The 12,352-nt window shown below is 34.0% G+C and overlaps 2 protein-coding genes across 13 annotated transcripts in view; one reads left to right on the top strand and one right to left on the bottom strand.

The window, feature by feature from the left end:
- The window catches only part of LOC112451711 (cAMP-specific 3',5'-cyclic phosphodiesterase, isoforms N/G), a 315,563-nt gene that overhangs the window by 275,860 nt on the left and 27,351 nt on the right, over positions 1 to 12,352 (top strand). The gene's annotated exons all lie outside the window — the stretch shown is intronic.
- LOC112451717 lies at positions 7,187 to 8,462 on the bottom strand. The gene is made up of 2 exons (XM_025011539.1): positions 8,331 to 8,462; positions 7,187 to 7,804 (listed from the first exon to the last, which is right to left on the bottom strand). The coding sequence occupies exons 1-2, from the start codon at positions 8,416 to 8,418 to the stop codon at positions 7,461 to 7,463; spliced, it is 432 nt and encodes a 143-aa protein (XP_024867307.1). The 5' UTR covers positions 8,419 to 8,462; the 3' UTR covers positions 7,187 to 7,460.

The following is a 12,352-nucleotide window of genomic DNA, read 5'->3' as shown; positions in this document are numbered from 1 at the left end:
CAACGTTATTTTTCTTGATTTATCCGGAAACCTCACGTGTAGCCCTGTGTAGACATTCAATTAATTTAAATTCTTTTTAGAAAATTTATTTGAAAATTAAAATAAAAATATTGAAAAGTCCAAACACACACAAAGAGCTGCGTAAATACTTTACCTGATGTCTATTATAAAATTCATCGTATATTTCTAAGATGACTCGTTCGCAAAAAGGGTTTGGTACTCTTTGTACCTTTATAAGGACATAATATCGACTTAGCGTAACATGCGTAATTGAAAGAGCTGACAGCGAAAATCTCATTTTTCCCCCGAAGTCGCTATTATTCCTCAGTAATGGAAAAGTTATTAAAGGTTTTCCGCCTTTGAACTTTCTCGCTGTTCTTTAATCATCGTGAAATTAGCGAATTTTCTGTCGCTCCTTATAGTTCCCGCTATTTGCGACAAAGTATTAATATGCAATAAGCTTCGTAGGCTCTTTAAACTCGTTATAAACTACTTGCGGTACTTGCGTAAGCGTTAGACTCAAGCCCAAAGTATTAACGATAATGAATATTGTAAATAATTATCATATTTGTGGAGTAGTGCAAAATATAGAGTAATTTTTTTACGTATTTTTCCGGAAAATGATTATGCTTTTTCTATTTCGTCGTCTCTATCGTTCATTCTTGCTACCAAGCGTCCTTTACTTCAGGTAATTTGTTAGAATCGCTCGTGTAAAAGTGTATTCTTTAGTAAGTTTTTTAAATGTAATTACAAGCTATATAGCGTGGAAATATAGAACGTAACAAAGCGCTCCTTCTTCTTACGGTGTTTTGCTAATTATCGCGGCCTTTCTTCTCGCGTATCGCAACCCGAATATCTCATGTTTATTCTCATCTCATGAATTATTCATTTGCATAAACGTAAGCGCGGGTCTTACCGAGCGAAATGCGTACCATTTTCAGTTGTTATATGATCCCGGCTATTACGTCCGTGGTCCAATACTAACGTGCATAATATCTTGACGTTACGTCAACCCAATACTTTCTTCTCGCCAACAAAAGGAACGTCCATTTGTTTTGAGCACATATGACTCACATAAGAATCCCGGTGCTCCTTGTTTGTCGAGGTGACGTCCACGTAAATGTGCTCTGAAAGCAAGATGATATGTATATCAGCTTAGCGAGAAAGGAAAGTCCAGACGTTGATAAATTAACGCAATCTTTACTGGGATGAGATAGAAAGTTTGTTATTCTTTATAATTTATTATTTAGAAATCAATTATTCTTTTGAAAAATAAATGTTTAAAAATTAAACTAAATACTTGAGAATATAAACTTCTTTTACGTCAATTGCCAATGGCGCATGTCAGCATTTTAATGAGACAATTTTTAATATATACTTTTAATATACGTCAAGCTAAAATGCTTTTAATAGAAACTTTGACATGCTATTAACAATAACGAAGAGAATGATTTTTAAAAATTGTTTTTTAACATTTTTTTTTGTTTCCTAATATACGGCGCTTTACTTTTATGAATGAAAACTGTGTCAATTCATCACGCTGCTGCTTTCAATTTTTGTTGGAAAAATTGAACTACGGCGCTCTTTATTTATTGAGACCTATATCTATAACTTCACTTTACTATTTTATCCATGCTTTTACAAAGAGGAAAAATTGTGTTGTATTTATTTAACAAATAAACGACTATTGGAAAAATAGGTATTTGAAATCATTAATTTTAATGAAATGTCATGTGTACGCGAGATTGAAAGGTAGAAGCTTCGAATCTACAAAATAATGGAGTCCTTGGCACGCTTAACTTATTTACAGCGCATTTTCATTAACCTTGTCAATTCTAATTTTAACAGTATTTCTAACAACGCGATATCGCGTTTATACTATGCAGCCATAACTTAATTCAGTTATTTATTAGTCGACGATTTTTTTTAAACAAATAGTATCTATTAATATCAAATTTCCATAACATATCTCAGTTTTTCTTTAACATTCAATTTTAATGAGATTCGTGTGCATTTCTCTTTTAAAAAGTATAGTGTATCGCTTAATTACATTTTTGCGACTGTCACATATACGATTTATAATAAAAATGTATTAGAGTCGAAAATGTTGCTATATTTGAAGAAAAATAAGTTTTGACGTTATATGAATTAAATTAGAAAATTAATATTATCTAATAAAAATCTAAATGCTACTATCGACTAAAGGAACAATTAATCTTTTGTGCAAAATATATTACTCTCATATTTCTAGCTGTGCTATTTACTTTTTATTTGCTATATTCTTGTTTTTACAGATTTTTATGATATTCTAGAAAAATTATTGTTCCAAGATGTGAACTATTTTATTTTAAAGAAATAATAATTTATAATTTTTTTTATTTTGATCGAGCAAAAAATAACTTGAACTCTTCTTCCAAATTGACACATTAGTTTTTGAATTTCTTATACTTGTCTTCTTTTATATATTTTACTCGTTTTATTAAATTCGCTAGGTCACGTTTTTCTTTTTTCAAACGCACTACCTTGACCCGACTATAATATGGTAGAGAAATCGAAACGTACGCTCCTTAATTCCGATTAATAGCGGGGACTTGCGAATCGCTAATAGCGGACAAGGTTGTCTCCCTCTCTCACCGGAGTGGAATTTTTCGTATTTATTAGAACTTCGTCTAAAATCGTCTGTTCAGGAAAGCGAACGCGATAAATTGAAGCGCCGGGGTTTCGTCCGGGATTTATACCGGAGAACGTGGCTCACGTGACCGAGTCATTGAGGCTTTGGTTACACACGGCGGCCGATTTCTCGTCCAGATCGACGGGAGTGGTGCCAAGCGCTCGCGTGTAAATCCATCGATTCCGTGAGGCTGGCGCTGCATAGGATCACTTCAGCCGTAATTCATTCCGTTATGTGCATAATCGAAATTCTCATCGCGGATATTCTAACCGTGTTTTAAAAATCCAACGACACCGCTTATTGTCGTTAATATCACGGTGTACTGATAAAAAACCTATACCTTAAGAATTTTACTATTTTGTTATCTTTAACATCACGCGAATATGACGTGACGACGAGAAACAGAATCTTCGTCGCGTTCTTTGTTAAAACCGCTCACACCAGTCTTTAATACATGCACTTACGAAAATAAAGTCTCCGGAACTTGTACAGGTTTCGTTAGACGGGATTTCCCAATCGGTGCCGCTTGCGAGAATCGCCAAAATTGTGCTGCTTTGAAGCTCTTAAGTAAATCGATCGCCGCTTTCGATCGATTTACTTAAGAGTTTCAAAGCGGCACTTATGCACCGTGCTGAAATACATTCTCCTCTGCAGATTTATGCCGATTTATTTATGCGTCTGGCGTGAAGTACGTTTACAGTTTGTTTTCACACTTTGCACACGTATATGCAGCTCCGAAATTTCGCCTCCGAGGAAGTGCCCGCCGACCAACCGAAAAACAGCGACTTCGTGGTTTCCACGTATCTGCATTTTCATGTACTATTTTTCCCCTCGGAGATTCGGCAACTCTCCGAAATTCCCATGATTTGCATTTACCGCGACGCGTATGATCGTATTCGTATTCGTAACGACGTACTCTTCGAAATGGCGCTCGTAAAGTTTACTCCAGTTTAACGGTAATCTCGTGAAAAGGTCAAGATAAAAATGAGTTTTACCCCATCGCCGTAGCTCAACGCGCATATCCGAATATTCCGAAACTAGCTAGCTTTCTTCCAGGGAAAGCGAAAAGGTTTATGGCGATATTGTATGCAAATGGTCATTTTTTATGATCTGATCGAACTCATCCTAGCGAGGTTTCATGAGAGAGAGAGAGAGAGAGAGAGAGAGAGAGAGAGAGAGAGAGAGAGAGAGAGAGAGAAAGAGAAAGTGAAAAACAGTTGATTTACCAAGAACTGATTCCCTGGGGAAGGATGCCTTTGTAAGCGTCGTTGCCTCCTCAAAGAAAATCGATACTTTGAATTAATTGACCTACATCGACAGCGAGAACTCGTGACCTCATCGTTCGATGCGAATAAACCGATTGGTTACACACGCGGTTACCATGTTACAGCATGCCGTAACAAATATACGCTAATAATGAAATCAACGTGTATAGTTTAACGTATATAATTGAACATGGTATATCTGTACCTCAGAGATAACGAATCGTAGCTCCATTATTAGGAATTTAGAGAAAACAGAATTTAAATTTTATTAAACACGAAACATTTATTGTTATCGACTAACGATTGGCAATATATACAAAACGCTGCGATGTTTCGACCCTTGGATTGGGCCTTTTTCAAGCAATAATTGTTTATTCCGCCAATGAGTATCAAACACGAAACATTTATTGTTATCGACTAACGATTGGTCGTTAAATTTTATTATTTTTATTTAAATTTCCAATACGACTTTTTCAAAAATATATTGTATTTTAGGAATTAATAATAATGGACATAAGACTCTTTACTATTGTATAATTTTAACTTCTGGTATATTGGAAAAAGTATTAACTCTAATTCTGACAAAAACTGGAGAGACTCTAAGGTACAGATATGTATTTTCAAGGCGTTTATATGTTTTATATGACGTTGTAATACTTCTCTTTTGATTTCCTAATATAATAAAAGACAAAAATCTCGAGATATTTATTTCTAATTATTAACTTTTATTTATTTACTTATTATACCGAGCTTATCTTACTCTTCATTTAATAGTTTATCTAATATGTTTGTGAGAGAATACGTAGTTTCTAATTTAATAAATTATTAAAATTAAAAGATGCTAATTTTATTATTTTATTTTATAACTCTACGATGAACTTGCTGCGGCGAAACTATCTTTAATACGAGTACATTACCACGGTGCTCCGTTATTAAAATGCCGCTATGCTATGACCGCCGCAAATGTGCTCTGCTATAATATGAACGGTAAAGCAAACTAGAAAATTTTCCATCGTCATCGGCCGTCTGTAACCCAGCATTAATCTACCTTTTTCATTTTCGAAATGTTCGCGCCAAACATTTACTCGTGTTTTTCGCACTCAATCTCGTCCGTTTTCACAACGATTTGAACCAATTATTACCGTCCACGGTCCGTTGCGTAAAAAACGTCTGTCTCACTCGTTTTATTTTCGTCATTTATCGGTCGGACGTGGCATGCGAGGAGTTCGCTCGCTGGTAAGAACTAGTATTGACTTGTTCAAGTCGAGACCTAAGTGGACTTGTGTATAGCCAGATTATTAGCACAACGCCGTACTATGTATTCGTCGTGGAAAAAAATTCAAAGCTTCGTAAATTTCATCGTGCCGATAGAGACCGCGCAAGTTAATTGGCAGGATTGTAAATAAGAAAACGCAATGGATGAATCATTGCCCGACAATCATGTGCTTCGCGTTGCCCCGATTGTTAACGCGCGGACAAACGCGCGGACTCGCGCGGTCTTTTCGCAAGACCACGACGACGGACGCGGGAAAGAAATCGCGCGACGTTAACAGCGTCGATCGTTCCGAGAGGAGGATTCAATAAACGCTATCACGCCCGGCCGTTTAACCTTTTCCCCGCAGGTTCAAGGAACCTTCGTACGGCCGTATCGCCGAGCGTCGTGTATCATGCACGCTGCGCGTGATTGCTTGACGTAAATAAATTGCCGATCCCCACGAAAATACTTTTGCGAGACGCGGCGAGATGCTGTGCGAATCCGTCGGGATCTTAACGATCCGCAAGAATCGTTTGCGTAGTGATATATTGCTGATTGATAGTTATATACTCCTATTGAGCCTATCAAGTTTTCTCAGGCCTTGCCTCGCGTCCGTGATATTCTTAGGATACATTTGTTGACGGTTCAATCGAGGATGTTCTTTTAAATCGAGTCTGCGAAGTTTGACCGTTCAACTCGTGGAACTTAAGAAGTTGCTATATTAATTCTGCAATCTCATATCAATCTCGTAACATTATGTAAAATCGAACAAGACTTTTTAAAAAAATGCACGCATAAAGCCCGTATCAGACTACGGATTGGGATTGAGATTGGATTGAAATTTAATCAATCAGAATAGAGAAAACTGATCTCAAGTTTAGTGAATTTTGCTCTGATTGATCAAATTTCAATCCAATCTCAATCCCAATTCGTAGTCTGATACGGGCTTTAGGGATACAGTTTCTCACAAATGCGATTGAGATATTATCGCTGCAATGTGTTTCGGTCTGACTGTCTTACAGTCAGCCGATGTTATGTCAGCAGACACGTTGCTCTCGTTCTCGTATTATACTTATTTTCATATTATTGCATTGTTGATTCGTACATTCACTTTTCCTAGGAACAATCGTGTATCGTCTGTGCTCATTATACGAATGTGCGCATTTTCGTTGTTATTATTGTCAATTTGCCAAATGCCATTTCAAGGTAGATTATAGTTGCAAACTACGAAACGGTGAATGAACTGCAACAAATGTGATGTGAGCCAGGAGAATCACAAGAAATCACGTATTTTGCTTGAATAAATATACATTTGTAATATAAATAAAAACGCAAGTGTGTCGTATACGTTCACTATTCTCAATTATTAGGAAACAAATGATAACATACGATGTAAAATGGCGAATGGATATGCACATAGCTAATTGGAGCACTTTTATTAAATAGCTTAATTATGTTCCATAATAACGCATAAATGTTAGATAAAAATATAATTAGGCGAAAAGTGCATTCTATTGCAGAAGAAACTATAGTAATTTTAAATGGCGACAGACGATATTTGAACGATCAGATCAGCTGAAGTACTAAGCTAAACTCGACTTTTGTGGGACGATAACTTCTATTGAATAATACATTTACCTGAGATAGCTACTCCATGTATAAGCCTATTTTGCGCCAAATTCTATGAATCCTTCGACGAGAAAGGGAGCTTTTGCTTGTCACCGTACGAGCTTATCCCTTGTGTCTGACCACAGGAATTTTTATCTACTGCCCGAACGCAGTCGGACTGTCAAGAAGTTCCCGCCACTACTGCCGAGCTCTCGTGTAATTGGTTTAAAATAATTTGTCGCCGTTACACCATAATTATGTACAATTTTTTGCAATACATATATAATAGGAATATATAATCTCTTTGAATTATTCATTCGCCACATCCACATTATTCAAAAAGCAATACTCCAAGAAATACATTTTAAATATATATTTTTTCACATTATTTACATATATTTATATGTATACGCTACACATATTACATATTTTTATTACAATTTACAATCAATTTGTATTGTTAAGATCAATTGTGGTAGACATTTAAAACAAATATATTGAAGTGCATAATAAGAAACATAATTTATTCGTTGATGAAATGAATTTTATTGTTATCAACACTCTTATATACGCGTCGCATTTCCAAAATTCTTGCCAATTTTGTTTAAATAATTTACCGTGTTTGAGTAATTTTAGGACTTGGATTTATCCTATACGATTTTTAATTAAATGAAGCAATAGAATTTATTATATCAAATATAGTAGCTAGAGGCATGCTAGAAGTATTCGGTATGAGTTTGAACAGAAACATTACTGCTAGTATGAAATTGACTACCATTTTGACAAGACACGACAACATTTTCTCTTCGTACTCCAAAAAGCAGTTGTAAGACTCCGTCATTGCAGTTGTATATTCCTCGGGAGCAAATTGGTTAATTATTTTGAACAATATGTAAAACATTTTTTTAATATATTTCATTATGTCTGTGTCCATCATGTCTGTAAGGCTTTTTGTTATCGATTCCTCCAGATTGCTTGAGATTAAATCTGTGGTCTTGTCCGGCGCTGAAAAGTGTCGAAATCTCATCAATCCTACATGATAGCGATTTAAAATATAACGAATAATCTAGTATTTAGAATTTTCGATTGGAACAGATCTGCAGAGTTTTTTATGTACTAAAATTTATTTTATTAAAACCCCTTTTTTATTAAAAATTTATTTTTTGTTGAAATGAATAAGAAAACTTGTTGATACAAGACATTATATTATGCAATACACTTGATGGGAATATAAATTTAAAATTTTCTAATTTTTTAAATGTGTAATTCCATGCAACTTAAATTGAACAAGATACAAAATAAAATAATTTACGTTACAGTTTTTATTCGCAATTAAATATATGGCAAGCTACATGCCACAATAATGTCTCAGTGATTATTTATTATTATACGCTATTATTATATTACTATAATTACTTCATTTTATGTTTTATTCGGATTAATTTGCATGGTATGTATTACATAACAGATTGCGGCAGAAAATTCGTGATAAGTGTTATACATGATGATTATTATTTTCTCTTGAACTTACCAGCTTGGACATAGACCACGACGAAAGCCAAGATCAACAGATGTAAATTCTTATACCCCATGCTTCTAACTAGTGTTACTGACAGCATATACGAGCGCAACTTACTGCACTAATGGGACCCATGTCGTTTACTCGGCGGTATTTATAAGAATGTCGATAATGCAAAACAATTACTAGCTTATCGCTTGCGTAGATATACGTACTTCTGTACTTCTCATAGGTTCGTGCATTTCATGCAAAAATACAAGTTTCGCGAAATGCGATTTTGTAAAATAATTTTCTACAAAAAAAAGTTCAAATTTTTTAAAGCAGTTTCATGAATTTGTATTCATGAATTGTAAAGATTGCAAAAGATTGATAATTAATTGTTCAGATTATGATGCGCAATGAGTTAAAATACTCTCTAAATCTGTATCAGTGTAAAGTATGCCACTTTTCATGAATCATGACATGACGTGGCATACTTTACACTGATATCAGTGACTATTCAATAGGTGTTTTCGATTTACATCAAAAATCAGATAATTCTCACTTGTGACGTCGTTCTATTTTTTTTGGCAATTAATGAATAATAAAGACAGAATGACATCACAAGTGAGAATTATCTGAGTTTTGATGTAAATGGAAAGCAACTATTGATTCATAGTATTATTCACTGATTCAGATTTAGAGAGTAGATTCAAAGTTTTCAGTTTTCTTGTCAGATCTATATTTTATGTGAAAAGATGCGCGTTTCAATCTGTTTTCTTTTAATTAGAATTTCTAATTCTGATCATTCAATCTTTATATAATAATATCGTGATCAAAGAGATTTTATGATAAAGTTCTAATAGATTATTTTTTAATATATCAGGGGAAAATGACAAAACTTTTCTTATGCACGTATTTTCTTCCGTGATTTTATAACGAAAATAAACGTGAAATTTGATTGTTATTCTTATTTGGAAGTTAAGGAATGTTGCAAATAATTGTCACGCGTGCAACGTTGAATATCGTTTCTGACTCATTCTTATCATTAACCTTATCTGCATTGTACAATTTTTTTATCCTTACTTGTTAGTGACAGAGAAAAAAAGAATTCGAAGGACAGGCATTCCATTAAGTAATAACCGAGGTAATAACGAATAATAACATTTATTTACACGTGACATATTGCATCATTTTACTATTTCTTGATAAAATTTTTAAAAACGATTGTACAAACATGAGGAAAATTTGTCCCAGAAATTTTTATTTCGTTCGTTTTAAATATTTTTCGTCGGAGTACTGTTTTTATGCTTTCATATAAAACGTTTAAGTTTATCCAAATTATTTAATTAGAAATCTCGAAGATTGCGGTGGGAATCGTACTTGACTTTAAGAATCTCAGCGCAATCTACTCCTAAAACTTTTCATAAAATATACCTCAAACTTGGCTAGATATAATATTGATCGGGAACTTTAGTTTAGTAGCTCCTCCTTAACTCAACTTTTCGAAAATTTTAAACGACAGGAATCACAAATCTAATTTTCAGTGACTTTTCTACGTACGCCGTTTTAAACTTGGAAGTTAGGATTGATCGGATCCATTCGTTTTTCTTATCGACGATGCAAGGCTTCCGCTTGTCCGATAAGTTTGAAAGAACCAGTTCGCTTTTCGTAAATAATTTTTATGAAAATTACCGCGGAACAGATAATGTTAGACATGTAATTAGTTACATATAATTAAATTACAAAATAATTCAGCATCAATCTCCCGTTCGCGCGTTCATGTTTTATTTTCAGAATCATATTTTCACGAATTTGTTCTGGTGAAATATTTGTTTTGCATAAACATTATTTTCCGTTATTTTAAATTTTACAGAGAACTTTGCAGAGAGCGCACATTTCTGATAATGATAATTCCCGAAAACAAGTTGGATAATAGTGAAGTCTAATATCAAGTCGATCTCTTCGTTGATCGGCGCAAAAAGAGAGAAACATCTCTGAGCATATCCCAAAATCCATAGCATTGGCATCTCGCCAAGGAGACATGGCGCCTGGAGTTGTAACGCTCTATATATGAACTTATTCCTTCAGTGTGATACTTATTTATTTTTAACATAAGATATTCTCGATAGCTGCGCCTTCGACATTCTCGTTAAAATATAGTTTGCTCTATAAATTAAATAAGGAATAGGCTACAGATTTATTCGCGAAGGGCTTTTTATTATTAATTACTTTTATACTTCAATAATTGACGATATCTTCACGATAATTGCTTTTATTAACACTAAAACTACCGAAGAGGTCAAAATGAAAAAAAAGAAAAAGAGAAAACACAAATTTGTAGAATTAATTATCTGCATATGTCAATAAAAGTCAGAGAAAATTTCCGAAATTGTGATATTTAAAAAATGAATAATAATTATTTTAGAAAATGTCAAACAAGTCATTTTGACCGTTAATTGGTAATGCTAGTGTTAAAAAAAATATATTTTACGAACAGACCTCGTCCAAATGGAGATCCATAACTGAAAAAATAATTTTGTATAACGTTTTCATATATTTATACGACAGATAAAAGTGATGCGTATGAAAACTGCTTTGAGCGTGAAATCCGCCGTAAGCGTGGGATGCAATTGACTCTGATTGCATTCGATTGCGCGCAGCATAGCTGAGGAGTCAGTCAAAAAACCGCCACAGGTGCATATTGCACATATCTATCGTCTCGTTCGTATGCAAATGTCGGGTCAGCTGCTTTTATTATTACGAGCGATATCTGTCGCGGCTTGTTGTATTAGCTGATCGTCATTTATCGTCTATGCATTCCATTCCACTCTCGTGTGCAGTATGTGTTGCAGGCAGCGTAAACGCATGCACCATATATCGATAAACGGTTTCTATGAACATAGCGGTATTAAAAAAAATTCCGCTTATGTTTCTGACATCATCGTATGCAAAACGGCGTGTGTTCAACGACAATAAGTCTTATTATAACAATAATACCTTATGATAACGTAACATAAGAGGCTTTATTACGGGTATTTACCGTCAAACGTATTGTATTTTGGTTGTATATGTAGAACGATTAGTTATGTAATACGAAAAAAAATGTGCTGAAATCGCACTGCGATCGGAGAAATATCCTTGCGTATCTTCCTTGCTATATAGCCATGCTTTATCTCGTATTTACATACGGATTTAACCAGGAGAAAGGGGGAAATATGAATTGGCGTGTTGTGTAAGAAACGACCGTATCTATAGTCTACTTTAAAAGCGAATCTCGCTATTCTTATGTTTATTGCACTGCGCAGATCGTGATATCATTGTTTAAATAAATGATATGAATTTAGATGCACTATAGAACACTTTTAACTTCTTAATTTCTATCCAAATAAAATTGTTAACGAGCTATTATTTTTTTTTAAATATATTTATTATATATATTTTTTTTTTAAGTAAAAGGTATAACAAAGGTAAAACTACGTATGTTGAAGATTTAAATGTTTTAAACGTGAATTATATTCTAATAATATAAAAATATTCTTTTTATTTTATAAATATACAAATTTTTTCCAGATTTTTTCATATCATGGATTTAATATCTCTTTTCAGTATATTATTAGTTTTCGGTATATTACTGCATTTGAGACATTCATATAATTGTAAAGTTGCATTTTTTCTCATTTAGCATCCAATATTCTTATCGCGTTACGGTCGCGTTTTTCCCCGCGAATCGTTCTGTTTAATAATGTCGATAAAACGGAATGATTCGTTGACAAGTCGTCAAAAGCGTATCAAGTTTATTAATTATCGCGAATAACCGAACCGCGAACATTTATTGGTAACAATACTTGTCAAAAATCAGTCGTAAAAACGATGACATAATTTCCATCTATAAAAACGAGGAACCGCAAAAAGTTCCTAAGTAGGTCGACCGCATAACTTGGGAATTGAATGAAGGGCGCGCAATCTTATCGCGAATTTGCGTATCTTTTTTCGTCCGAGAGACAAGTATTTTGCATGCCGAGATTGCTCAATTTGCGAAAGCGCACGGAGAG

This window comes from Temnothorax curvispinosus, unplaced genomic scaffold (genome assembly GCF_003070985.1).
Source record: "Temnothorax curvispinosus isolate PA1 unplaced genomic scaffold, ASM307098v1 QBEX01002454.1, whole genome shotgun sequence".
Taxonomy (NCBI): domain Eukaryota; kingdom Metazoa; phylum Arthropoda; class Insecta; order Hymenoptera; family Formicidae; genus Temnothorax; species Temnothorax curvispinosus.
The sequence above is the reverse complement of the archived record's forward strand: the minus strand, read 5'-3'. Positions and strand labels throughout refer to the sequence as shown.